At 44.1% G+C, this 27,765-nt stretch overlaps 1 protein-coding gene across 3 annotated transcripts in view; it reads left to right on the top strand.

Annotated features, from left to right (window-relative positions):
• The window catches only part of ACAD8 (acyl-CoA dehydrogenase family member 8), a 35,260-nt gene extending 12,012 nt beyond the window's left edge, over positions 1-23,248 (top strand). For all 3 annotated transcript variants that reach the window (XM_033918362.1, XM_033918364.1, XM_033918363.1), the window contains exons 7-11: positions 1,864-1,999; positions 2,098-2,195; positions 12,261-12,413; positions 21,048-21,150; positions 21,541-23,248. In XM_033918362.1, coding sequence (XP_033774253.1) covers positions 1,864-1,999; positions 2,098-2,195; positions 12,261-12,413; positions 21,048-21,150; positions 21,541-21,593 — 543 coding nt within the window. In that variant the 3' untranslated portion in view covers positions 21,594-23,248. The remainder of the gene's footprint in view (positions 1-1,863; positions 2,000-2,097; positions 2,196-12,260; positions 12,414-21,047; positions 21,151-21,540) is intronic.
• The last annotated feature ends 4,517 nt before the right edge of the window (positions 23,249-27,765 follow it).

Below are 27,765 nucleotides of genomic sequence, written 5' to 3'. Positions count from 1 at the left end.
GGGCTTGGCTCCTTTATTCACTGATTTTTATGGCAATACACTGGACTGGAATCATCTTTTGGGGTTGAAAGTTAAACCCCAGCAAATACTGTGGAATACACAGTGAAACAAACCTCAGAGGCAGCTCGCATCTAGTCAGGCAGCCACAAGAGAATTAACAAGAAAGAGCAACAAGAAGTTTTTCCCCAGGTCAAGGGGTCACTGGGCATATGCCTCCTTTTCAGTTACTGCACCATTGGGAGACTTCTAATCCAGACATTTATATCCCACCAAATCCCTTTAATAGGGTCAAAGTGAATTACAAAACTTGCAGTTCCAATAGGAAAAATAGGAAGTTATACATTCATCTAGATACGAATATTAAAAAAAAAAAAAAAATGCATAAAAAAAGAGCAAAATTTTGGAAAATTTGAGACGGAAACTTTTCAAACAAAAATGTTTTAAGTTTCTTTTGAAAAGCCTGATAAAGAACAGTAAGTCTGAGATCACTAGGAAGGTTATTCCAAAAGAAGGCAACCTAATAAGCAAAAGTGCCAAGTATAAATAAGAAGTGCAGAATTTTTAAAGAGAGGAAATGAAAGGGGGATGGGATTTGATATACCACCTTTCTGTGGTTACAATTGAAGTAGTTTACATATTCTATACAAATACTTATTTTGTACCTGGGGCAATGGAGGGTTAAAGTGAGTTGCCCAGAGTAAGAAGGAGCTGCAGTGGGAATTGAACCCAGTTCCCCGGGTTCTCTGGTCACTACACTAACCACTAAGCTATTCCTAGTGGAAGATTAAATTATTATTGACATGAAGAGCTCTTCTTGGGGCAAAACCTACAAGCTGATGTGCAAAATATTCTGAAAAAGCACCATCAAAAAAGCCCTGTAAATCGAACAAGCCAACTTAAAGTACATCCTTGCCTCAACAGGGAGCCAATGCAATTTAATCAAAATTGGTGTCGCCCTATCTTATTTCTAGCTGCAGTAGTTTGCAGCACTTGCAGCTTAGCTGTAAATATAGCACAAATGGCAAAATCAGGGGTGTAAGACTAGCAAGAAAGAGATTACAGAAGTGCAATCTAAACAAAACATGCAAAAAACCCCAACAAAACCAGCCTGAAGAATAGGGACAAAGATGACTTTTTAATTGAAGTGACCTGACACAGCCTGTGTTTCAGCATGAAGCCTATACAGACCCTCCTTGCTTCATATATTTGGTGGTAGCAAAGTTTCACAAACTGGATATTCACTATTTCATAATTCAACTGCTTAAAAAACAAACAGCGCTTACAGTGTCTGGAAAAAAAATCCCCCAGACATTGATAAAGTAGAGATGCTGTGGCTCTTGAAAAAAAATCCCCCAGACATTGATAAAGTAGAGATGCTGTGGCTCTTGAACTAACGGTGAAACTGTGCTTCAGAAAACAAAGATCTAATTGTACAACGTTGATGAAGTTTTTGAAAAATACTTGTTTATCCACACTGCATTCGCCTGAACATTTAAGGACAGCATAGCATTCAGGCAAGTTCCCTGCGTTCTGGTGCCATTTTCAACTGGTAACTAGGAGCTGGAACACAAACACAGGCCACCTGGCACAGAATCTGTGGAATTATTTGGTGTGCCTCTAGACCAGTACAGAATGGATGAGTTTACGGTCGTCCGATATCTGAAATTTTTTTTCCTCCTCTATTATCATCTTTTAATATTGGATTCAGTATAAGCACTTTGCATGTTTATTATTATTTTGGACACAATTTTTTCTGCAAATGATTCTTTTTTGTTGTTGTTGGCTACATGGAGCCTGCACTGCAGAATAACAAGGCTGAGAGTATGTCCTCATTTCCTGTGGTCTGCTACTGTTTTCCTGAAGGTGGGATGGAACTCCCAGCCCACACGAGCAGTGATATTCGAAGACTGCATGGTTCCTGTCACCAACAGAGTCGGGGCTGAGGGACAAGGTTTCAACATCGCCATGAGCGGTCTGAATGGGGGCAGGATAAACATTGGTGAGAGGCTTTAGAGTTTTAGGGAAGGAAGGGGTATCAGCAGGGAGTCAGCACTTCACCAACACTGATAATCATTCTTTTTGTCTTGCTTCTGATAGCCTCCTGCTCCTTAGGCGCTGCTCATGCAGCTGTCCTTCTGACCTTGGATCATATCACTGTGCGCAAGCAATTTGGAGAACCCCTAGCTAAAAATCAAGTGAGTTTTGTTTTTTTTAATGTATTATCTAATGGTTAGCAGGCATTTAGGGTCTGATTCTACAAATGGATGTCCCGATTGTAGGTGGCGGTAGGCATCCTACCGCCGTCTGGCAGCCAATCGGGATGCACCTTTTTGGGGAAAAAAAAGTCCCCGAGGTAGGACGCCTACACTGTAGGCATTTGTCACGTGTCTAGGGAGACACCTAAGCTCGCCCAAGACTGGGCGTGGTTTTGCCTGGAAGTGGCCTTGTGTGAGTTTTAGCGACCCTAGGCATCTCCCTAGAACCGCGACACACGCCTTGAAATGTAGGCCATCAAAATGCTGGCCTAAATTTCAAATGTTAAAAGTAGACGCGGCCAGTTGAGCTGATTGTGGAAAGGGAAACCCCAATCAGCTGAGCCGTCAGGATTCTCCTAAGTGCGGCTTAAGGGAGTTCTGCCAGCCCAGTTCATTGGGGATTCCCTTGCTGCGATCAACTGATGGCAAGAGATCCATCAGCAAAGATAGGCGGCTGAGCTGCCTATCTTTACGATCAGGCTAAGGTGCGATTCTCTAATTGGTGCAGGTTAGAGAATTGGGGGTTAGGTGTCTGTTTGCTAGGGCAGACGCGATTCTGCATAGGACACTGGTACCCGATTCTCAGCTGCTTCTGTACAGAATCGGGCCCTTAATTTTTGAGTGACAACCAGTACTGATGAAAGACCTCCTGCTGAAAGGAGGAAGTGACCAAATCCAGAGCCAGAAATTACTACACTATCTCTTCCTGTGCTGGGGTAGGAGTTGGGTCCCTAGTCATATTCTAAGTATTGTGTACCTGATATTAAAAAAGATATATTTATGTTGGCATAAGCACCAACCACTTAAGTCTTTTAATGTATATTTGGCCCATTATAAGCATGATTTTATGTATATAACCTGTAATTGCAGGTTTTACACAAAGGTTATGTGTACTCCAGTGGGGGGTGGGTCAACGTTGAGGACCAAGACATGGGCTAAGAGAAAAGTTCTAGAGAGTACAGCAAAATTCATTTACACTCTGCATAACGTCACCGCATAAATTAGGCCTGCAGAATAGCAGACCAGCCTTTTATATACACAAGTGGTGACATAGTTGATGCTAAAGTATATTTAACAGTGCCATTTAAATGGCCAGTATCTAGAATTATATGAGAGCTGATTGAAAAGTAATGAGACTGCCTTTGGGGGGGGCTTTAGCCCCAAGAAGTAGATGTGGCAATGCAGTGCTGGTTCTTGTGAAGCTCATATCGATGTTTCTGAACCTGCAGTTGGACTACCATAGTCTTGCTGGGTTACAGCGAGAGGCATTTTGCCATGGCAGATGAGATAGATGTGTCTGTGAGAGTACACCAGAGGTGTGTGATTGAATTTTGTGTTAAACTTGGAAAGAGCGGTAATGAAATTCTTGATGCGTTACAGCAAGCATACGGTGATGAAACAGCTGTGCTGCGCACTCTCACATATATGTATTTCTCATTTGCCATGATGAAACATATGAAGCTCTTCCTCTCGCTGTGAACTAACAATGAAGACTACGGCAGTCCAACTGCAGGTTCATAAACATTGATATATGACTTTCAGAAAACCAGCACAGTGTTGCCACATCTATTTCTCGGAAAGAAAACCAGAGTCAGTCTTATTACTTTTCAATCAGCCCTTGTACATATACTAGGGAACTCTATAAATGGTGCCTGACATTCTGAGCTGTTTTAGGCAAGACATTCTAGACCAGGGGTAGGCAATTCTGGTCCTCGAGAGCCACAGGTAGTTTAGGTTTTCAGGATATCCACAATAAATATGCATGAGATAGATTTGCATCTTAAGGAGACTGTTTCCTCGAAAGAATGTAGGTGGACGAAATGGCCTATTGATCCATCTGGAAATTGTGGCCTTGGAAGTGGGAGCACCCCGCTTAACTGAATGAGTCAATATAAACAAATGATCAGAGAAATGAAACTTGTGGGTGATCTCCAAATAACGCAGAAGAACTCTGTGTACATTCAGTTTCTTCAACAGGTGGTCCTGTGACTTGGAACTTGTCAGTTGAAAGGCAGGTAAACACACTTCCTGATTGACATGGAAAGCTGAAACTACCTTAGGCAAGAAGGAAGCCATCCAAAGGGAAACCCCTGCCTCCGAAACATGGAGTAAAAAGGTCCCTGCAAGACAAAGCCTGCAGTTCAGACACACTATGTGCAAATGTAATGGTGACCTGAAAAACAGTCTTGAATATGAAGTCCAAGAGGGTAGCATCTCGAAGGAGGTCAAAAGGAGCCTTGGTAAGGCTAGACAAAACCAAGTTAAGGTTCCAGGAAGGGATAGGATGCTTAACCGGCAGTCGGACATGAAGAGCCCCTTTCAAGAATCTAGTGACATTAGGATGAGACACCAAGGAAGACCGGGATCTAAAACAGGAGAGCCTGGCCACTTGGACCTGAAGAGAAGCCACAGTGAGGCCTTTATCCAAACCAGTGTGAAGAAAAGCAAGAATTAGCGAGATTGGAGCTGAGGAAGGTTCCATCTGATCCTGGGTACACCAATGTTGGAAGGTCTTCCACGCCTTAGCGTAAGCCAACACCGTTGATGATGACTTAGACTTCAGAAGAGTATCAACGACCAAGGCAGAATATCCCTTATGCTCCAAGGCTGCGTGATCAAGAGCCATGCTGTAAGAGCAAAGTGACCCAGATACTCCATGGATACCGGACCGTGCGTGAGAAGGTCCAGATAGGCGCTCAGCCAAAGGCTGCGACCATTGCGCAGCCTCATCAGCTCTGCGTACTGTGGTATGCGAGGTCATTCTGAAGCAACCAGAATGACATGGCCTGGATGAGCCACGATCCTCCGAATGACCCGGCCGATCATCAGCCAATGAGGAAAAACATACAGGAGAATCTCCTGAGGCCATGGCTGCACCAGAGCATCGAGCCTGCCGCTTCTGGGCTCAGATCTTTGACTGAAGAAGCTATCTGCTTGTTTTTTGCCGTGGCTATGAGGTCGAAGCATGGCCTCCTTCCAGTGCCCTACTATCGCTTGGAACACCTCTGGGGAAAGGACCCACTCACCTGGATCCAGAGTCTGTCTGCTGAGGAAGTCTGCTTCATCATTTTCTACTCCTGCCACATGTGCTGCCATCAGCGCTAGGAGATGATGCTCCACCCAAAGAAAAAGAAGGCAGGCTTCCTGAGCCAGAAGAGTGCTCTTGGTCCCTCCCTGGCAATTGACGTAATCTACTGCTGTCGCATTGTTGGAGAAGACCCTTACCACTTGGCCCTCCAGTGTTTTCTGCAAGCTCGTCAGAGCTATTCGAATGGCTCTGAGCTCTAACTGGTTGATTGACCACTTTCACTGAGAGGATATCATCACCACGATCCAGGAAGTAATGTGTAGCTGTATGTCCCTGTGGAGCAATTGCAGGAGAAACCAATAGGCCATGCTTGCTCAGGTTTTTAGAGTCCAAGGTAGACGGGTCTGCTATGTGGAGCCCAGCAAGAGAGCAAAGCATGCTGAAGAGGACACACGTGTGCCCTCGCCCAAGGAACCACATCTAGCATGGCAACCATGGATCCCAGAACCTGAAGATAATCCCATGTCGAAGGAGCTGGCTGCTCCAGAAGGGAAGAAATCTGGGCACATGGTTTATGCCTGCAGGCTTCTGGTAGATAGACATGGCCCACTACTATGTCAAAAAGGACTCCCAGGTATTTCAGGAATTGTGTGGGCGTCAGATGGGTCTTCCTGAAGTTGACAATCCAGCCTGGGTCTTCTAGCACCTGGAGCATCCGTTCCACCGTGTGTCGTTCATCGGCCAGCGAGGAAGTTCTGATCAGCCAATCATCCAAGTAAGGGTGAACCTGGAGACCCATCTTCCGCAGGTAAGCTACCACTATCACCATCACCTTGGTGAAGGTCTAGTGCACTGTCGCTAGTACGAAGGGCAGTGCTGGGAACTGGTGATGCTGTTCCAGAGCATGAAACTGCAAGAATTTGCGGTGGGCTGGAAAAATAGAAATGTGCAAGTATGCCTCTGTGAGATCCAGAGAGCAAGAAGCTCTTCTGGGACCACTGCTTCAATAACTGAGCGCATGGTCTCCATTCAGAATCGAGGAATCTTGAGAGCCACATTCACGTACTGAAGATCCAGAATAGGCCTCCAATTTTCCGAGCCTTTCTTTTGCATGATAAAGTAAATGGAGTATCTGCCTGAGCCCAAAAGGTTGGGTGGTACTGTCTCTATAACTTGAATATCAAGCAAGCGCTGAATGGTGGCTTGAACCCTGAGCACTTTGTCCTGGTGACTTGAAGGAGAGTCCATGAACCAATCTTCAACGGACTAGGGGGACCCGCTAAGGAGGTGGCAGTACTAGCCCCACTAGGAAACAGCGATCACAACACGATCCAGTACAGGCTAGAAATTGGATCATCAAAGGTTAAAAGAACCAGAACCACAACGACATCACTCAACTTCAAAAAAGGAAATTATGATGCCATGAGGAAAATGGTGGGAAAGAAACTCAACGATACCGCAAGGAAGATGGAGTCCGTAGAAAAAGCATGGACCCTACTCAAGGGCACGAAGCACAGAACCTGTGCGTCCCCAAGTTCAGGAAAGGGTGCAAAAAAAAAACCCAGTGTGGATAACAAATGCAGTGAAAAAGGCGATAAATGATAAGAAAGCATCATTCAAAAAATGGAAAAAAGACCAGACAGAGGACAACCAAAAGGAGCATAAAAAACACCAAAAGGAGTGTCACCGAGTGGTTAGGAAAGCAAAAAGAGAGTATGAAGAGAGACTGGCAGGGGAAGCAACAAACTTCAAATCATTCTTCAGGTACGTCAAGGGGAAGCAACCAGCTAGGGAGGAAGTGGGACCCTTGGATGATGGAGACAGAAAGGGAGTGGTAAAAGAGGAAAAGGAGATAGTGGACAGGTTAAATGAGTTCTTCACATCAGTTTTCACAAGGGAGGACACAACCAACATTCCGGAACCCGAGGAGATCGTAAAAGGAGATCAGGATGAAAATCTGGTCCAACTAGAGGTGAGCAAGGTGGATGTCCTCAGGCAGATGGACAGGCTAAAGAGCGACAAATCGCCAGGTCCGGACAGCATTCACCCAAGGGTACTCAAGGAACTAAGGAACGAAATAGCTGAGCCACTTTGACAGATATGCAACCTATCCTTAAAAACTGGAGAGATTCCGGAGGACTGGAAAATAGCAAATGTCACGCCCATCTTCAAGAAAGGCTCAAGGGGAGACCCGGGAAACTACAGGCCGGTGAGCTTTACCTCGGTCCCAGGAAAGATGATGGAAGCGCTGATTAAAGACAGCATCTGGGAACACATCGAAAACAATGGGCAGCTAAAGTCGAGCCAGCATGGCTTCTGCAAGGGCAGATCATGCCTCACGAACTTATTATACTTCTTTGAGGGGGTAAACAGCCAGGTGGATAAAGGGGAATCCATAGACATCATTTACCTTGACTTCCAAAAAGCCTTCGACAAGGTACCACATGAAAGACTGCTAAGGAAGCTATGGAACCACGGGGTGCAAGGGGTGGTCCACCGGTGGATCAAAAACTGGCTGGCGGACAGGAAACAGAGGGTTGGAGTAAAGGGCCATTACTCAGATTGGAAATGGGTCACGAGCGGAGTTCCACAAGGGTCGGTACTGGGACCGCTTCTGTTCAATATATTTATTAACGACCTGGAGGCGGGAACAAAATGTGAGGTTATTAAATTTGCGGATGACACTAAACTATACAGCAGAGTCAAAACCATGGAGGACTGCGAAGACCTCCAAAAAGATCTGACAACGCTGGAAGAGTGGGCCAAAAAGTGGCAGATGAGCTTCAACATAGGGAAATGCAAGGTCATGCATTTTGGGAAAAAGAACCCGATGTTCACTTACAAGATGGGGGGATCACCGCTAGGGGTGAGCAACCTTGAAAGAGACCTGGGAGTGATGGTAGACACAACATTGAAGGCGTCGGCGCAGTGCGCCACAGCCTCAAGGAAAGCGAACAGAATGTTGGGTATCATTAAGAAAGGTATCACGACCAGGACGAAGGAAGTCATCCTGCCACTGTATCATGCATTGGTGCGCCCACACCTGGAGTACTGTGTCCAGTACTGGTCGCCGTACCTCAAGAAGGACATGGCGGTACTTGAGAGAGTCCAGAGAAGAGCAACTAAGCTAATAAAGGGTATGGGGGACCTCTCATATACTGACAGACTGAAAAAGTTGGGGTTTTTCTCGCTGGAAAAGCAACGACTCAGAGGAGACATGATAGAAACCTTCAAGATCATGAAGGGCATAGAAAAAGTGGACAGGGACAGATTTTTCAAATTATGGGGAACCACAAATACAAGGGGGCACTCAGAGAAATTTAGAGGGGAAAGGTTTAGAACAAATGCCAGGAAGTTCTTTTTCACCCAGAGGGTGGTGGATACATGGAACGCGCTACCGGAGGATGTGATAGGCAGAAGCACGCTACAGGGCTTCAAGGAGGGTCTGGACAGGTACCTGGAGGACAAAGGGATTGAGGGGTACAGATAAGAGTAGAGGTAAGGTTAGAGGGATAGGATTAGAGGTAATTTGTAAAATTAGACAGAGACCACTGTTCAGACAGTGGGCCTGATGGGCCACCGTGAGAGCGGACCGCTGGGCGAGATGGACCTCTGGTCTGACTCAGCGGAGGCAACTTCTTATGTTCTTATGTTCAATCTGTCAGAGGTCGAGCAAATTCCAGCTTGTAACCCGACTGAATAATGTCTAAGACTCACTGTTTGGATGTAATGCGCATCCTGGCCAGAAGAAATGCTGAGAGCCGGCCCCCTATCCGCAGAGGGGCATCTGTCAGCCTAGCTTCATTGAGCATTTCTGGCAGAAGGTGCAGAACGGGAGGTGGAAGGCTGGGAACGCCTGTAGCCAGTGTATCGACATCTGGAGCTCTTGGAAAATCTTTGCGACGTGGCATTTGCATACGGTCTGGAATGCTGTGAGTCACAAAAATTAGAGCACCCAGATCCCTTGGAGGGTCTGGATCTACTATCGGGCAGAGTATTAGGGTGATGGTCCATCACCAAATCAATAAGGTCATCCAGACTTTTGCCAAACAATAACTGCCCCTTAAAAGGTAGCCTAGCTAAAGTAACCTTGGAAGTGGAATCACTAGCCCATTGGCGGACCCAGAGCATTCAGCGGGCAGAGATAGAGTACGCTCACACCTTTGCCAAAACTCTCATGAGATCATACAATGCATCTGCCATATAATCTGTCCCCAACCATTAGATGTTGAAGAGGGATATCCACTGCCTCCCTCTCCAGGACGCACAGTCGAGAGAGACAGGTGTGTGCCATAAATGACGTTGATGAAGCAGCCTTGATACTTAAAGTAGCTGCATCAAAAGGATTCCTGAGGACCACATCCACCTGACAGTCCTACATGTCCTTTAACACACCACCCTCTCTGGAGAGAGAGGTGCGCTTAATCATCTGCACCACCAAAGAATCCACCCTGGGCTGACCCAAAAGCTGCTGACACTCTTGTGTCCCAGGATACATGTGGGACATAGCTCTAGCAATTTTTAGAGAACCCTCTGGAGAGTCAAACTGCTCTAAGACCAGAACACTCATATCAGGGTGCCATGGAAAGGTAGCTGACTGCGAGCACACACCACATAGCAAGGAGGAAGAAGTGGACGGAGCCGGCTGAGTGACTAAATTCAATTCCTGCTATAACTCATAAATGAGGTCTGGCAGGGCCGAGAACTTAAATAAGCACAAGACAATAGAATCATTCACAGGATCCAAGACTGCAGAGGGATCTACAGATCCAGCACACAGCCCTTGATCTCCCGCTCCGGGATGCGCTGTACCTGCAAACAATAGTTCAGTAAGAGAAACATCAGCATCTGGTTCCCCAGACCATGCCTAGAGGCACCACCCCACTAAGAGATGCCACGGAGAGAGATTGAGACTATTCAGGGTGAGAACACTTGGTCTGAAACTCTGACCATTAAAATTTCATAAATTTAGAGAAAGTGTCCAGCTCCTGCGGCAGAAAGTCACTTTTAGATGACTTGCATTTGCTGTGAAGGGTCTGCAGCCTGGCTGATGGAAGTGCCAGCTGTGCCAACCCTAAAAAACAACAATGGCCGCCCCGCCAGGCTAGCTGAGTGTTTGGTCACCGGCTTCAGCAGGGGAGAATCTAAGTTGGGCACTGTAGCCTCCCCCCCAACTATGGCACATGGCACAAGGATGCTCTAAATGCACAAAATTTGCGCAATCCTGGCAAGAATCCACATGAAGAGAACTTAAGGACTTCATCCCATCAGTTTTCTAGGCAAAATTTGCAGTTTTGAAGAAGCAGGGAACTTTAGAAAAAAAGATTGCTAAAAATCCAAGATGGCCACCATCAAAAAAATTTGCGCCAGAATTGTGATATTTTTCACACTTCCCAAACAGTAAAAATGGTGATTTTAGGCTTTTTCAGGAGGGGAATATCTAGAAATCTTCAAAACCCCACTTTTCCAACCTCCCCCGATGTCTCTCACAGGCTATCAACCTGTGCACTCACTGTGACCAGACAGGATCAGTGCGGCAGCCTGCTTACAGCTGTCTCACAGTAGCTAATTGAGAAATATCACCACCATAATGTTGGGAATGCATCTGCAAAGCTGATCTTCGGGCTGCTAGACAGATTCCTATGTCTGATTACACCTCCATTCTCCGGACCAATGGATGTGCACCCGGATGGGTGGAGGCATGATGACACAACTAGCACCCTGCAAGAACCTGCCGAGCCTCCTGAGGGTGCCTAACAGCCTGCACTTGACCCCTGATTAACAGGAGGTGAGACCATCTCAGAGATGGCTCTGAGCTCCAGAGAAATTAAGCAGGCTGGCTAACGGGTACCCAGAGACATCGGGCCTGTCGGCTACAGACCGGTCTGTTAATTCTCAAGCAGGCAGAGCTTCCGAAATGCTCCAAGCACTAAATTACCTGAAAAGGGGACGAAATGACATCAAATTAAAATAATAACATGGGGAGAGCAGAACAAACACTCCTGCAGGCACGCATACAGAAAGAAAGAACTGAAGGTGGAGCTAGAGATCCCAGTGAAGTATAACAGAGGCAGAGTGAAAAATCCGGAGTGGATTCCTTCTGCAGCAGCACATGGCTATAGGGAAATAACCCTACTGTCTGAATGTCTCACCTATTGCACTGGAAAAAAACATTGACAGAAGCAAGGCACTGAAACAAGCCAAAAATAGCAGATCCATGCAGAACTACACACGCACCCAGTTATAGAATAGCACTTAAATGTTTCCGCACAGATCTGAAAAGAGGGCTTAATGATGGGAGGGATATGGCGGATCAGGGGCGTTCACTTACAATTCATGCAGTGTTATAGAGTTAGGGGTTCCACACCTAATTTGCACATCGGGATTTAGACCTGGTTTTATTTGGTGTAAACGAGAGAATGACACTCGATTTCCTCGTCCCATCCCCGTGAGTTTTGTCACTGTCCCATTCCTGTAAGCTCTACATTAACTGCACAAGCCTCGAACACTTATGATTTTAAAGTGTTTCAGGTTTGTGCAGATGAGGATGGAACTTGCAGGAATAGGACAGGGACAGGTAAAGAACTCGTGGGAAGGTATGGGTCGGGAAAATGAGTTCCCGCAGAGACAGGAAAAATTGGTCCCCTTGTCATTCTCTAGTGTAAACCCTTGTGCCCAAAGTTTAGACTTATATTCAAGTGTTAAACACTTCTATAAAGGGTACCTTTTATAGAATACGGTTAAGTGCCAAATTTTTGGCGTCATATTGAATCTAGCCCATAGTGTCACTGTGGGCACGTTACAAATTTTTCAGCGGCTGCAGCCATTGATATTCCACCCCTTTTGTTTTTAGACCCAGTAAAATAATAGATAACTGTTGGTATTCTGCTTCCTGGGCAGCCTAAGAGGATGGATATTTGGCAGGCATGGAGCTGCATGTTGATATTCATATGCCTCATACATGTTTCTTTTCACAGTACCTCCAGTTTAAGCTGGCAGAGATGGCGACTCGATTGGTTGCTGCCCGGCTGATGGTACGGAATGCAGCATGCTCGCTGCAGGAGGACCGTAATGATGCTGTTGCACTCTGCTCTATGGCAAAACTCTTTGCTACAGATGAATGCTTTGCAGTAAGTCATCTTATCCTGATCTTAAATCTAGGGACATGATGGTAAAGCAACAAAGTACATACCTAGCATTTTAGGTTAATCTTTGGGTATAAAACAGTTCCTAGTAACAGTGTCGCTATTCTATTTATTTTATTTTTCTAATGAAATTTCAGAAGGTTTATTTAAAAGTGAAGTTGACAAAATTGGAATAGTTTCCATAATAATATGTTCAGTAGTCACTTCTTTGTGTCCAGGCTAAGTCCATGCTGGGTTCCCTCTGTCTGGGCATTGTTGTTCTGTGGCATCTTTAACAGAGACCCATTTAAGTTCTGTTGCTTTCTTTCCCTCTTCAGGTGCCCAGGTTCCTTTCTTCACCAGGCACCACACTCTGAAATCTGGAGAGTTCACTGCTTGTGGCTATTATGGTGAAGTTCAAGAGTTCAGGCTTAAGGAAACTTTCAGCCCTCCATCTTCAGAGTGTGGTCCAAATAAACTCTGCTCTGAACTTTTTGGCTGCCTTCTTCCACAGACAACAAAACCATCAATTGGGCCAGTTCATGGGACAGCAGAGGATTGGAAGGGTTTCTGCCTCTGTCCTCCCTTACACTTCCCCATCAAGGCAAATTGGCAGAGCATGAAGGTAAAGGTCTGCAGCAGTTTAGCACATGTCTGCTATCTTGGATTGCCTCTTTCTTATGTTACTTTCTTTTAATCTGCTGGTTTCCCTGTTTTGTTTTTTGTCTGGCGTGTTTTACCTTTTTTTTTTATTCAGTATTTTCTTTTTATTAAGTTTGCAGCTAAGACAGTGTGAGCCACCGAAAAGATATATGCAGCCAATTTCTACTCTTCCAGTACTGGTACATTAAGAAGGAACATCCCACCAGCGTGGGACAAGGCTTATTCACTACTTGCTTAATTAGCTGTATAATTTGCACCCAAGTCTACCATATATGTTGAAAGCCTCCCTTTTGCCCACAGGAACTCGAACATAGCCCATCCCCTGCTCCATAAAGCAGCTGAAGCCTAATGGGTATATGGTACAATCTATAATATAATTATATTAAGAAAACACTTTCAGAAAAAGTGAAAGTGTTTTCTTAATATCATTGATTTTTCACAATATCCTAGTTTTTTTGGACAATCTGTAATACACTTCTCCCTCTGGATTCGCGGGGGATAGGGGCAGAGCTGGACCGCGAATGGTGAAATGCTGCGAATATCTTCTGGTCCGGCTCTGACCCACCCCACCTCCCTCCTGCCTTCCCCCCGGCATCCCGGCCTTACCTGGTGATCTAGCGGGCTTTTGGAACAGGAGCGATCTTCCTACGCTCCTGCCCCGTGCAGATCGCCAATAGGAAATAGCTGCCGTGAGTTCCCATAGTCTCTCGAGACTACGACAGGAACTCCCCACAGCCATTTCCTATTGGCGATCTACACGGGGCAGGAGTGTAGGAAGATCGCGATTGCCGAAACCGCGAATGGGGAGGGGGAAGTGTATAGCCATTTTCAATCAGATTGAAGGATACTTACAGTTTTAAAAAGTGTTTGTATATTTTCTCCCATTTTTTTTTTTTGGCTCAAATGATTTGCCCAGGTCTTTTTCCCATTTTATCCTATAAGGATTAATTTGGGTATTTTGGAGCAGTAGTATGGATGCAAAATCCTTTCATGCTATACTCCAGTTCTTAAAGCCTGCTCCATGTCTCTTCAGGATGGAGCTCAAATCCTGCTTTCCTATGCAAAAAAAAACAAAAACCCTAAGTTGAATACAGCAGTAAAAATTCCTCAAAGAGAGTCCTTACTCCTCTTGAAAGTTCAGGAAAGAGATTTCTTCTCCCTCATCCCAGCCTTGATTCAGAGTGCGTAAGCTAAGAGCTATCTAATGTTTACATATAGGCTCTATAGATCCCGGAATAAAACCCTGCACTGTAGAGAAAGGTGTTTGTAAAAAATATAAACACTCGGGAAACAATTTTTTTCCTAGTATTATACCAAGTTTCCAAACAGACCTTCACATATAGATCTACCTGACCCAGTTTACCCCTTATGTTTTTAAATGGAGCCCATGGTATGTCCCATAATGGGGTATCATCCAATTGTCTTTGCTCTTTTGGGGGGCTTATCCAAAGGCACTAACCATGCTGCAATCCCCTGCAGCAGGGCTGCTTTATTGTAAAGCAATCTCCTTTAGGCACTCTTCAACAAAATATTTTGAGGGTCAAAAGATGATTTCCAACAATATAAAACAAAAAGCTCTTCTTATAAATATATATATCGACTTTTTAATGGACCTAGTGGCTACTCTCAGAGGACTGATTTTTGTCCTAACCGAGCTTTAGGTATGCCAAAATCGTTCATATTTTGCAGCTATATTCTTTAGAGCTATATACAACTGAATTTATTCTATTTAATTATATATTTTAAATACTTATCTTCAGTTTCTTTAATCACATCGGTTCAATGGGGACTTAACCGACATGATATCATGTTTCACCTATAGCTGTTTCAAGGTACGCCCCCTTAATTTTGCTTGTCTGCCATCTCAGTTAGTGTTCTCCTAAGAGATTGTAGGCATGCAAAATTAAGGGGCGTACCTCGAAACAGCCATAGGTGAAACGTGATATCATGTCGGTGAAGTCCGCATTGAACCGATATGATTGAAGAAATTGAAGATGAGTATTTAAAATATATAAATTAAACAATAAATTCAGTTGTATATAACTCTAAAGAATATAGCTGTAAAATATGGACTAATGAAGATTTTGGCATACTAAAGCTCGGTTAGGACAAAATCAGTTCTTTTGTTTTATATTATTGTAAAGCAAAACATTTGGTACCCCCATGCCACCTTGCAATTTAGGCCTATAAAGTACTGCATGACTGACTCGTGGTGGCGCTTTCTGCCAAATATAGGCAAAATCCTTTAGTCAATGCACAAAAAAATATTTTTGGCATGGGTATGTGAAGTGCCATAAATAAATATAAATGTTTTGGGAGGATCACCATTTTTAAGGGATGAGATCTAACTTAACCAGCTTATAGTAAGGGCTTCCCATCTATCCAATTCATGAAATGGTTCCTGTAATAACGGTGGAAAATTTTCATCAAACAAGGTGAGATCAACTGTAAGGTTAACCATAAAATATCAGATAGGAATTTTTATTCACTTAAATACAAACTGTGCTTTTAAAGACAGAACCATTCATTAAACCAGATTTACACTTAAGATTTCCAACTCTGACAAGCTGATTTTAAAGTAAGAGATCTAACTGAAGTTCGGTAATACTTTAACAACAATAGCAAGAGATGAATCCAGATTGCTCAGCATAAGGAGGACATCGTCAGCAAATAATACAATTTTATGACATGCACCTCCTAAGGAGACCCCCATAATTCCCTCATGTTACCTTATCTGTTCTATTGACAGAGCAAATAGCAATGGAGAAGGAACATGTCAGGGTTGTGCTCTTCTCTCCAGCTCTAAAAGGGCCAATTAACTTTTTTAAGTCACTAGGGGATGCTTATACAGTGTGTTTATCCATTTAAAGCAGTGCTACGACACACTAGTTTGCCTCCTGAGATTTCAGGTGTTCCACAGCACACTGGGGAGGAGGAGAGGCACCGGATGACTGCCTACAGGATGTGTCTCTCGTGGCAAGAGACATGTCCTGTAGGCAGTCAGCAGGTGCCAGTGCCTCTCCTTCTTCTGTCTAGCACTCTTCCCTGCTGGTGCCCCTCACTAGTGTCTCGGGGCCCATCTGGAGGGCCTTCACGCATGCGCGGATGTCGATGTAATGACACGCGCATGACATCATGACGGCAACATCTGCACACTTCCGGGTGCCTCGAGCCGCAGCCACTATCTTTAGAGTGCTGCAGCTCGGGAAATTTTGCGGAACACTGATTTAAAGTATCACCCGGTAATACCCATCCTGCCCAGGACTCGGAACAAGAAAGGCCAGCACACCCTGTCAAATGCCTTCTCTGCATCTAACAAGAGCACCAGAAAGAGGACGCCAGCCTTTTGCATATACCAAAGCAGATTTTCAAAAGTCTGTCAATTTTTAATAAATCCTGCTTGATCACTTCATACCAATTTTGGCATGATCCCTTGGAGTCTATTGGCCAATATTTTTGTAAAAATTATATAATACTTCCTGGCCCTAAACAAGCATTCTATGAATCTACAAGAAGCTCTGCTTTTTTTCTTAGCTTCCATCTTGTATTCGACAAGAACCTATATAGTATTTGCAAAATTTAAGGCATTGCTTAAAATTCATCTATTTAGTAAAGCATTTGATCACTTAGATATTTGAGATTGTCCAATGACTCAACACAATCTCTGATAATAGCTCTGAAGGAGACATGTTAGAAAGGACAAGGATTTGATGATCTCTAGGTCAGTGGAACTAGTCTCAGGATTATATAAAGTCCTATAAAATTGTACAAAGGCTGCACTTGTATCTTGAATATTATAAAGTCTGTCCCAGATTTTTCTGAATAGATAGTACATAATTCTGAGTGAGTTGCTTCTTCAATTTATATGCTAATAACTAGCTAGTCTTATTAAATTCAAAATACTCCTGATGCACCTTTTGAAGAGACTCATTAATATATTAGCCAGTTTTAAGTCTTTAAGAGACCACTGTAAATGAAACAAATGTTCCTTATCTGACGATTGAATAGGTCCGCTTTTTTAAATCTGTTCTAGACATCCTATCTCTTGTTGTAACTTTAATTCATGAGCTGCCTTAGTCCTATGAACATATGCCTGTATGCCTGTGATCTTACCTTAAATGACTGCTTTAAGCCCTTCCCATAATAGTAGTATAAAGAGATTATGTACTTACCCTGGTAAGCTCTTTTCCAGTAGATAGGTGAGACATTCTAGACCACAATTCTTCAACCGCCGATCCGCGGACCGGTGTCGGTCCGCAGGAAATTTTTGCCGGTCCGCACAGGGCCGGCAAGATTGACTTACTTCAACTTCCTGCCGGTCCGCGCAGGGCCGGCAAGATCAACATCTGAAGTCTGCGCTGGGCCGGAGAGATCTTGGGGAGCCTCCGACAGTGGCTTTCTCCCCTCTCTGCAGCTCTCCTTTACTTCCCAGCGCAGCGATTCACGAAGGCAGCCTCGGGGCTTTTGCTGAGTTGCGGCTGCCTCTGATGATGCAACTTCCTCTTTCCTCAGAGGCGGCGCGACCCAACAAAGGACCTGAGGCTGCCTTCCTGAATCGCTGTGCTGGGAAGTAAGAAGAGCTGCTGGCAGGGGAGAAAGCCACTATCAGAAGCTGCTGGGCAAGGGAAAAAAAGGGACAGCTGCTACTGGAGAGGGAGAAGGAGAGATGCTTCTGGGAGGGGAGGAGGGAAAGGAATCTGGGAAGCTGCTGGGCAAGGAAAAAAAGGGACAGCTGCTACTGGAGAGGGAGAAGGAGTGATTCTGCTGGGAGGGGAGGAGGGAAATTAATCTGGGAAGCTGCTGGGCAAGGGAAAAAAAGGGACAGCTGCTACTGGACCTGGAGGGAAGGAGAAGGAGAGATGCTGCTGGGAGGGGAGGAGGGAAAGGAGTCTGGAAAGCTGCTGGGCAAGGGAAAAAAGGGACAGCTGCTACTGGAGAGGGAGAAGGAGAGATGCTGCTGGGAGGGGAGGAAGGGAAGAGAGTTACTGCTGGACAGGAGGAGGAGGGAAGGGAGAATGAAAAAAGGAAGGAAACAGCTGGCAGAGAGATTAGAGGAGGGGAAGGGGAGACACAGGCATGAGAAAGTAGAGAGATTGATGATAGGAAGGGGTCAGCAGAAAAATAAGCAGAGAGGGACAACAATGATAGATCTGGTGTAGGAGAGATAAAAATGAAGAGAGCAATGAAGCTGGAATGAATCATGTAAAAAGGAGAGAGGGGGCACAAGCTAGATGGAAAGGGGAGAGGGACATAGAAAGAAGACAGATACCATATGGAAGGAGGAGAGGACAGACAATGGATGGAAGGGGCAGATGCTGGATTGAAGAGACAGAGAGGGCAGGCGCTGGAAGGAAGAGAGTGAAAAGAAGATTGAAAGCAGAAACCAGAGACGACAAAAGGTAGAAAAAAAATAATTTTATTTCTATTTTGTGATTAGAATATATCAGATTTGAAATATATATCCTGCTAGAGCTGGTGTTAGACATAACTGGGGACTGCAAAACCCAGGAAGTGCTTCTTTAGCTTCCAGCTGGCTTAGGGCGCTCTCTGACCAGGGGGCAGTTGCCCTAGTTGCAATCCCCTAAAACTATTCCTGTCATGTGTGACTGCAGTATTCGGTTAGCATGATATTTCTGTGTAGCATTCTGTAATAATTTGGCTTGTTCCGTTTTCTTGATAGTAGAGGGGATATATGTGAAGGGGAGGGGAGACAGGGGTTTTGTTGATCCTTGCTCTGAATTATTTGTATTTATAAAATGACAATTGTACAGAATATTGTTTCTTTTTATACTTTAATAAAATACATTCAATATAAAATCATAACTGAGGCTTGTGTGGATGGGATCAGATGTTTATGGGGACCGAGCTCGCGGAGATGGGGGCGGAAACGGGGTTTTTAAATTTTAGTCCTAGTAGTTTGCCGGTCCACAAAATAATTCTTTTTTTCTGCCGGTCCACGGGTGTAAAAAGGTTGAAGAACACTGCTCTAGACCATAGCTTTTTCTTCTGCACGAATGACTGCAGCTGGGTGTGTTCTGCTCTCCTCAGTTTATTATTTTTAATTTGAAGTAGTTTTGTCCCTGTCGCAGTTATTTTCATATTTCAAGTGAATTTGATACGGGGAGAGCAACTCTATGGAGGGGCTGTTCAACTGAGTTGGCACGGGGAGAGCAGGGCTGTGATCAGCTGAGTTGGTGCCTCCACTAACTCAGCTTATTGCAGCTCTGCTTTCCTCATGCCAGCTCAGCTGATTGACAATTCAAGTGAGTCCTGCCGGCTCGGGTGTTTGGGGCTTCCCCTGCTGTCTGAGCCGATCATGGCTCCGAAGTCCTGATCAGAGGGAGAGCAGGGACCTGCCAGCTCAGCTGCAGGGTATTTTTTTTGGGGGGAAGGGACCCATAGGCACAACTGTTGTGTGCACTGGACATACAGGTACTTAACATATGCAAAAACAGCTACTGGTAGCTCCTGACCTGCTGGAAAATTTTGCCTGGAAAAAGTGGGTGTTCCTTTTTGAACATTACATGGAGTGCTTATTGTAATACTAATGAGCTCCTTGTAATGCATTTGCATAGGGTACTCAGTGGCTGCTACCCAGATCGAGTATGGAAGGTCTGGGAATCTTTCTGACCATTAATGGTTTTTCATCTTGTGTACTGAAATGCTTGCAATTACATGGCTTAGCCAGCAGGTGACATTTTTGTTTTGCATTTCAGTAATAATAATGAGAAATGTATTCCTTTATCAAAAAAACACCTTTCTTAAAAAGCAATGCATTGTATATAAACTTGTTCTGTTTCTAGACCCCTCCTCAATACCATTTGATTTTTTTTAATGTGCCCTTAAATATAGAGTAGTTTGTAGAGGCAGAAAGCTCTCCATGGGGTACATCAAACCACTCCTACTAGCAACTATGTCCCAAATGGAAACACAGGGGACCTCAAAGACACTGCAAGGCCATATACCCCACCCATCCACACACGGGCTCACACATACACACCCCGAGCATTCAAAATCAGAAAAAAATACAGAAAAGTGGACAAAAAGCCTCAGTTCAGCTTCATTTGGCAAAAAACTCCACTTTCTAGAAAATATTCAAAGGTTGGGAATACTTGCACACATGGGGTGGTAATTATAGGTGGAAAAGCCAGCACTATAGCAGCCCTCAGAGGAACCACCCACATACAAAGGCATGCCAAAAAAAAAAAATTGTGTGGCCAAGATCTGTACAATAATGTAAAGTCACCAACAACTTTAAAAAAAAAATCCACAAGCAGAAAAAGACAGAGAAACTTAGCTGCAAAAATGGTCTGAGTAGTTCAGAGCACTTCATCCTCCAGACTCCGCAGACACCAAACCACCCCAGAAGACAGAATGCCATCACTGTAATGGCAGGAATGCTCCTGAGCATTTCCCAGTAGCTAGGAGGCAGATGCACCATCATCAACCATATCATTGGAGAGCTCCTCTTCTTCTCCTCTTTTGCTGCCCCTCACCCTCCTTCCCTTGTGACTGTAATCCCACCACAGACTGTCTTAGGTACCAGCTGACCTGGTAAGTGGCCTGCTTAAATTTTTTTCATTGGCATGATATAAGTCAATATAATTCTGAAATAGTAATGCTAGATGCTTTGAATGGCCAGAAGATGGCATCATGTCACCAGCCATGTACTGTATATGCTGATAATGCAAATATTTTGCATTAGCATCAGTACATACATGAATATTGGAGTTGTTTATTTTCCAACATCATCCTCCTCAATGATTTTATTTCCTCAAAAATTTGTATCTTTTTGCTTTTTCGATCATAATGGCATGATGTTGGGCTTCAAAGCACCAGACCAGAAGAGCAGTGGAAGTGAATTGAAAACATACACTGAAAAGTTAAGACCTCGGGTTGTCTATGATCTCTCTGGCAACATTTTGTCCTGATTCCATGATGATGGCTTGCACACCTCTCTCTTTGTTTCTCTCTCAGATCTGTAATCAGGCTATACAGATGCACGGTGGATATGGGTACCTGAAAGATTATGCTGTACAACAGTTCATGAGGGATATCCGTGTTCATCAGATCCTGGAAGGTATACCCATGTTCCTTGGGTTTAGGCTCCATAGTGATGAAAAAAGGGATGAGGATCAGATGGAGTGGGCAGGGAACTGCTATTGGTTTCTGTAGGGGCCATTGTATACTTATCTAACCAAAGTTGAACTATCACAACTGGGCAGACTGGATGGACCAATATGTTCTTTTTCTGCAATCATTTACTATGCTGCTATGCACGGTTTAGTACCTATTAATGACCTTATATCAGCTGTGCTTTTTTTGCAGTTGGGCTTGGAGGTGGGAGGGAGGGCAAGAGTTGTCCAAGATTGAGCCAGGAGATATTTTTTTCACCCTTTTCTCCATTAAAATTGTGTGCCTTCTTGCTGCCTTTAGGTGTTACCACTCCAATCTTCTCTTGCTATCACAGGTACCAATGAGGTGATGCGGATGATTGTAGCAAGAAGTCTGTTGCACGAGTGACTTGTGCAGGTGGGATGGGAAGGATGGATGGAAGTTGGGTGCCCATCAGGCATTGTCTGTTGCTGAAGCTCAGGATCCACCCAGTGACATAGCCTCGAATCACATCTTTCTACATTTGATTTGTCTCAGCTACACTGTCTACATATCTGGAACACGAGAGAGAGGATGGGATGAGCTGTTGCTTCCTTTTGCGCTGTGGATTACACAGGAAATTAAATCTTTTAAAAGGCCTCACAACCTACAATACCAGCAAAACTGAATGTCGGAGTGAGAACAGAGACACAAGAATTTCAATTGGTCAGGATTTATGATTTATCTGTGCATTCAAAGTTTCTCTAACCAATGTCTCATGTTGTAATTACTATCTCACATCTTCTCAGAATGCAGGTCTGGCTCTGGAGCCCTAAGACAAATGGCAGTAACAGAAAAGTCTTCTGCACTATATCAATGTACTATGAAGTGCTAGCTTTTCAAGTGACGAATACCAGTGTATTTTGTATCCCTTTCATCTATAGCACTGTCCAAATTTTCACTAAAGATACATGTTTTCATTAGTCCTTTACTTGTGTCCAGGTAGGTGGTTTCTGCAGAAGATCTTGTAGGAGACAGCAATATGTATGATTTTAGGAGACTTCAAGGTTTTCAGCAGTACTAGCCTTGTGAAAAAGAAGAGCAGGCAGAACTTGGATTTATCATACCACTGAAATGATGTGCTTTAATCAGCACAGTGCATTCCTCCTATCAGGTTGGGTTGTTAGGCCAGTTTTGGCTCATATGGAAAAAAAGGAAAAAGATTTAGAGTTAGTGCACACCTTTTTCAGTAGTAGCTCAAGGTGTCATGGTGCTGAGACACTGAGTAAATAGAGGCTAAGAGAAAAGAGTGTCTCTTAATGCATTATTGGACCATTAGTCATTGCTACCTCAGAAGACACTTTACTTCCTCAACACCACTGGGTCAATGCTGCCTTAGAAAGAAGAGAGGTCCGTGTTAAAACGTTACTACTTCCAATTGCAGCATCCAGAGTTCTTTGGTGATCTCCCTTCTGTGTACTAACTAGACACAGCCATGCTCAGTTTATGCATTCTTTTAAGGTCAGATCTCTAGTAAGTTAAAAGAAATTCAGCCAGTTCCAGTGCAGCTTTAGGGAAAAGATTGATGCTCTTTTAACATAAAGGCCCGGATTCTGTAAATTGCGTCCCGATTGTAGGCAGCTGTAGGCGTCCTACAGCTGTCTAATCGGCCAACTGGGACTCACGTTTTTTTAAAAAATGCTCCCCATGTAGGCTGCCTATATTGAAGGCGCCTCTGAGAGTCTAGGGAGGCCTGCAAGCCCGCCTAAGCTCCCCAAGGCTAGGTGGTAACCTTAGGCGAACATAGGCGGCCCTACATGTCTCCCTAGTAGAGCGGGAGACACTTACAATGTAGGCCAGCAAAATATACCTGACAATAGGAGGGGCCAGCAAAATGTACCTGCCCATAGGAGGGACCTTAGGTGCCTAGGCCAATCAGGCTCTAGGCTCCTGTGGGTTGGGCAGGTGAGGGGCAGGCCTGCCTCATTTGGACGGAGGCGGGCCTGCCAAATGGACGGCATGAGGACCCGGCTGGCCAACTTGCTAGGTGAGCCCGGGGGGGGTGTGTGTATGTGTTTTGGGGAGGGGGGTTCTGGCAGGAGGGATTGGGCACCCTCCTGCTGACGATCTTCGGGAAAGGGTGGGTGGTCATCAAGCAGGAGGGGTTGCCGCAATCGGGGGGGGGGGCTACCGGCAGGAGAGGTGGGGCAGGTAGGGGGTTTTTCAGCAGGAGGGATTGGGCATCCCTCCTGCCTCGTTCGTTTAGGGGGAGGGTGGAGACTGGCGGCCGCAGCCAAGGCCGCTATACTAATCGCGGCAGGGAGATCCCTTGCAATGATTAAGTATAGTTGCCTTGTCTATTGTAACCCGGTTCTGTAACCGGTGTCTGTAACAAGATCGGATTTATTTTGGGTGGGTCTAGGCCCGATTCTGTCTGTATAGGACGCCCTTCCCGGGCGTCCTATACAGAATCTGGGCCAAAATGTCCTCACATTTATTGCTGTGGGCAGATCTAGTGTCCAACATATATAATATACAAGTTTTATAACTGTAGTCATCAGAAAACATATAAATGGTGAGGAGAACTGGGACTGATAAAAGTGGCTTTGTCATGGGTGTTGCTGATGAGAATGATAGGCTAGACATCATATTGAACATGTGAAAGTATCTTGAAGCATTTCATAGTGGCACTGCAGCTGCCCTGTAGCAAGAATGCATAGGCATATTTCTTAGTGATAGATTTTTGCTGCACTTAGGAAACTAGTTTGTATCAGAGAGTCAGGTGGAGATCTGAAGGACAGCCAGATTCATTTAATGTAATGTAATGTAATGTAATTTATTTCTTATATACCGCTACATCCGTTAGGTTCTAAGCGGTTTGAAGAAAATATACATTAAGATTATAAATGAGAAGTAAGAAGGTACTTAAAAAATTCCCTTACTGTCCCGAAGGCTCACAATCTAACTAAAGTACCTGGAAATTAATAAAGAAGAGAAAATAAAGATGGTTGAAAAAAGAAAAATTCTATGTGAACTTATAGGATGGAAATTAAACTGACAGTGAAGAACTGTATGAAAAATACATATGAATGCAGTTAGAGAGGGTAGGTTACAATCTATTTATGGTATTTGTTTAATTGGAAGGTGTTAAGGTGGGTAATTTGGGGGAAGGTTATCTGAAGGTAGGTGAATCTTCTGGAGGTAAAAGAGGAGGGGTTAAGATATTTGGATGAATTTTTTGAAAAGCAGGGTTTTGATTTCTTTTCTGAATGTTTTGAAGTTGTCTGATATTGTCATAAGATTGGAGATGGAATGGTTGATTTTTGCTGCTTGTGGTTGTCAAACATTTTCTTGCGTTGTGTGCCTTTGAGTGTGGGGAAGGCGAAAGGGTTCGAGGTTCTTCTGTGTCTTGAGGTGGAGATTTGGTTTAAGCGGTTGTTTAGATAGGAGGGGGAAGAGCCGTGTAATGCTTTGAATATCAGGCAGTGGAATTTGAATTGGATTCGTGCTTGTATGGGTAGCCAGTGAGAGTCTAAGAAGGCAGTTGTTATGTGATCATATTTTTTGAGTGAGTAGATCAATCTGAGGGCGGTGTTTTGTATGGTCTGGAGTTGTTTTATCATAGTGGCTGGACAAGGAAGATATAGGGAGTTGCAATAATCCAGCAGACCTAAGACTAGGGATTGGACGATTAGTCTAAATTGTGCTTGGTCAAAGAATTTTCTGATTTTACGGAGATTTCTCATGGTTAGAAAAGCTTTCTGGGTTGTTTTGTTGATCTGGGGCTGCATTGTGCAACATCTGTCTATCGTAACTCCTAGGAGTTTTAGTTCGGGTTGTATTGGGTATTTGGTATTTTTGATTTTCAGTTCAGTGATGGTAGGAGTTTGGGCTTTTTCGAGCAAAAGGAATTTTGTTTTTTCAGAATTTAGTTTTAGTTTGTGATCCATCATCCATTTTTCTACTTTGTCTAAGGTTGTTTCTAGCTTTGTTGTGGTGGTGGTCTCTAATGGGTCGAAGGGGAGGATTATGGTGATGTCATCAGCATAGCTGAAAGATGTGACATCTAGGGTATCTAAAGTGGCTCCTAGGGAGGAGATAAAGAGGTTGAAGAGCGTAGGTGAGAGAGGTGATCCTTGTGGAACTCCGCAGGGATTTGTCCATGGTTCTGATTTGATATCATTGTATTTTACCCTGTAGGTTCTAGATTTGAGGAACCCCTGAAACCATTTGTAGACCTTGCCTGAGATTCCTATGGCGTCGAGAATTTGTAGTAATAAGGTATGGTCAACTAGGTCAAATGCTGCTGAGAAGTCTAATTGTATTAATATAATTTTTTTTCCTTTACTGATGTGTTGTCGGGCTGTATCTAGTAATGTGACAAGTAGTGTTTCTGTACTATGGTTAGTTTGGAATCCTGATTGTGAGGGGTGGAGTAGGTTATGTTTTTCCAGATATTCGGTGAGGTATTGTGCCACTAGGCCTTCTATTATTTTAACGTACAATGGTATTGAAGCGATAGGTCTGTAGTTGGAGGGGCTATCTATTGGGCCTTTGTGATCCTTTATGATTGGAGTGATTAAGATCTCTCCTAGGTCCTGTGGGAATTGTACAGTATAAATGTTCTACAAGTTAATAACATCTTTGGTAGGCCATAATGTTTGAATTGGCCAACTAAGGAGCCATCTAAGTAGCTAGAACCCATTATTTCATAAATATAATCACCCCAGGCTTCTTTGATGCCAGATATACCTCTCCTGTTACACAGGGCAGAAGGAGTAATTTGGATTTATGAGCATCTCTCACCTTTCTCATTATACAGCTACATTAGATATTTTTCTGTTCCTAGAGGGCTTACAATCTGCTTGTACCTGAGGCAATGGATGGGTAATATTACTGTTCAATGACAACTGAATAAATTGAGGCCAAAGAGAAGGATGTATTCAGGGTAACCCAGAGTCCGGAGCAGAGCCAGCACTGGAACTAAGGCACAGGGAGAGAAAGTGACTTGTCAAAGGTCTATGGCAGAATGGGATTTCAGTTTGAGTAACTTGATGTAGTATTCTTGGATCATTGATCAATGTCCTGAGTACATATATGCCTTCTTAGTTGCCACAGTTCAGTGTAGTATTGCTGGATCATTGATTAATGTCCTGAGTATGTACATACCTTCTTAGTTGCCACAGCTGGCATCTCGCTTTGGCTAAAGTATTGGTATTGATCCTCTGCATTTGACAGATTGGACTCTGGTCATTGAAAGCTCATGGCTCAATAAATCTGTTAGTACATGGTACCATCAGCCTCTGTGTCTTTACTGTATTTCCATGTGGCTGTGAGACCAGTTCCTCCCAATTCTAAATTTATGTAACATATTCCTGTGGGAACATTACCCTTAATGCCATTTGTGAGAAGTTAGGGATCACTCTCTAGAGAAAATGTAGAAGTTAATATTAATAAAACTAAACTATTAGCTTCATAAAGTGAAGTTACATTTTGGATAGAGCATGAGAAATAGAAATTGAGACGTTCGGGTCAAATTGAGTCAATTTCTGCTAGTATTTTAGAAAAGAATCTGCTGACTTAGAGCTGTATCTAAAATATATGCAGGAATGGATGTATATGTGCTGGCTACATGCATGGGAAGATCCATTTTACAAGTGTCAGTGTCTAAAATAGCAAGAGTCTCAGATCTTAAATGTGTATGTCACTATTCCAGAATACAGAATGAGAAGTGAAGAACATAAAGAACCTTGTACTTCACCAAAAATGTATTTCTCAAACAAACCCAATTAACTTCTTAATCGACAATTAAGAGTGTTTGGAAGGAAGAGCCTCAGAAGCTAACACCCCCCCCCCAGTCTGTGCTTGACAAGCTTTCAATCATCGGAATAAAAACCTTCCTCTTTCAAGAAAACTTTCAGAAAAGAGGTTTTTATGACAAATGATTGAAAGCTTCTCCTTCTGACAGAAAGACAGGGTAGGGTCTTGCAGCACTGGTGTACAGGTCGGTGAAGGAAGACTTAGCATCAGTGCTGGGGTTATGGCTGCGGCAATAGGCCTGGGGGTGAGGGAGTGACATGCAGCAAACTAAATACCGTATTTCCATGAAAATAAGAGAGTGTCTTATATTCATTTGGGGCCCAAAAAAGGCACTAGGTCTTATTTTGGGGGTATGCACATGACCCATCTCTCCCTTCCTCTCCACCCCAATTCTTCCTCTTTCTTTTCTCTCCCCCACATGTGCAGCATCTTTCTTCCCCTCCCTCCCATCCCCCTGTGCAGCAGAACCCTTGCATCAGTACGCGGCAGAGTGAAACCCTGATGGACAAGGCCGAAGCAGCCTGTTTAGAGTGCTGCTGGACCGACACTGCTGGATGAAAGTAGGGGTCAGCGGGTAGGGAAGGATGGAGGATCAGCAGGGGTTCGGCTGTGTGGTGGTGGGGGTACGGGTTGAAGAGTTGTCAGAGAATCCCGGGACTAGGGCTACAATTTTTTCAGTCATAGCACCCCAGCTTTGGAATAACTTACCAATCTATCTATGTGGAGAAACCTCATTAGAAAATTTAAAAGCACATTAAAATGCTACCTGTACAAAGATGCA

Source organism: Geotrypetes seraphini, chromosome 13 (genome assembly GCF_902459505.1).
Source record: "Geotrypetes seraphini chromosome 13, aGeoSer1.1, whole genome shotgun sequence".
Taxonomy (NCBI): Eukaryota; Metazoa; Chordata; class Amphibia; order Gymnophiona; family Dermophiidae; genus Geotrypetes; species Geotrypetes seraphini.
Note: the sequence above shows the minus strand (reverse complement) of the source record. Positions and strands in the feature narration are given on the sequence as shown.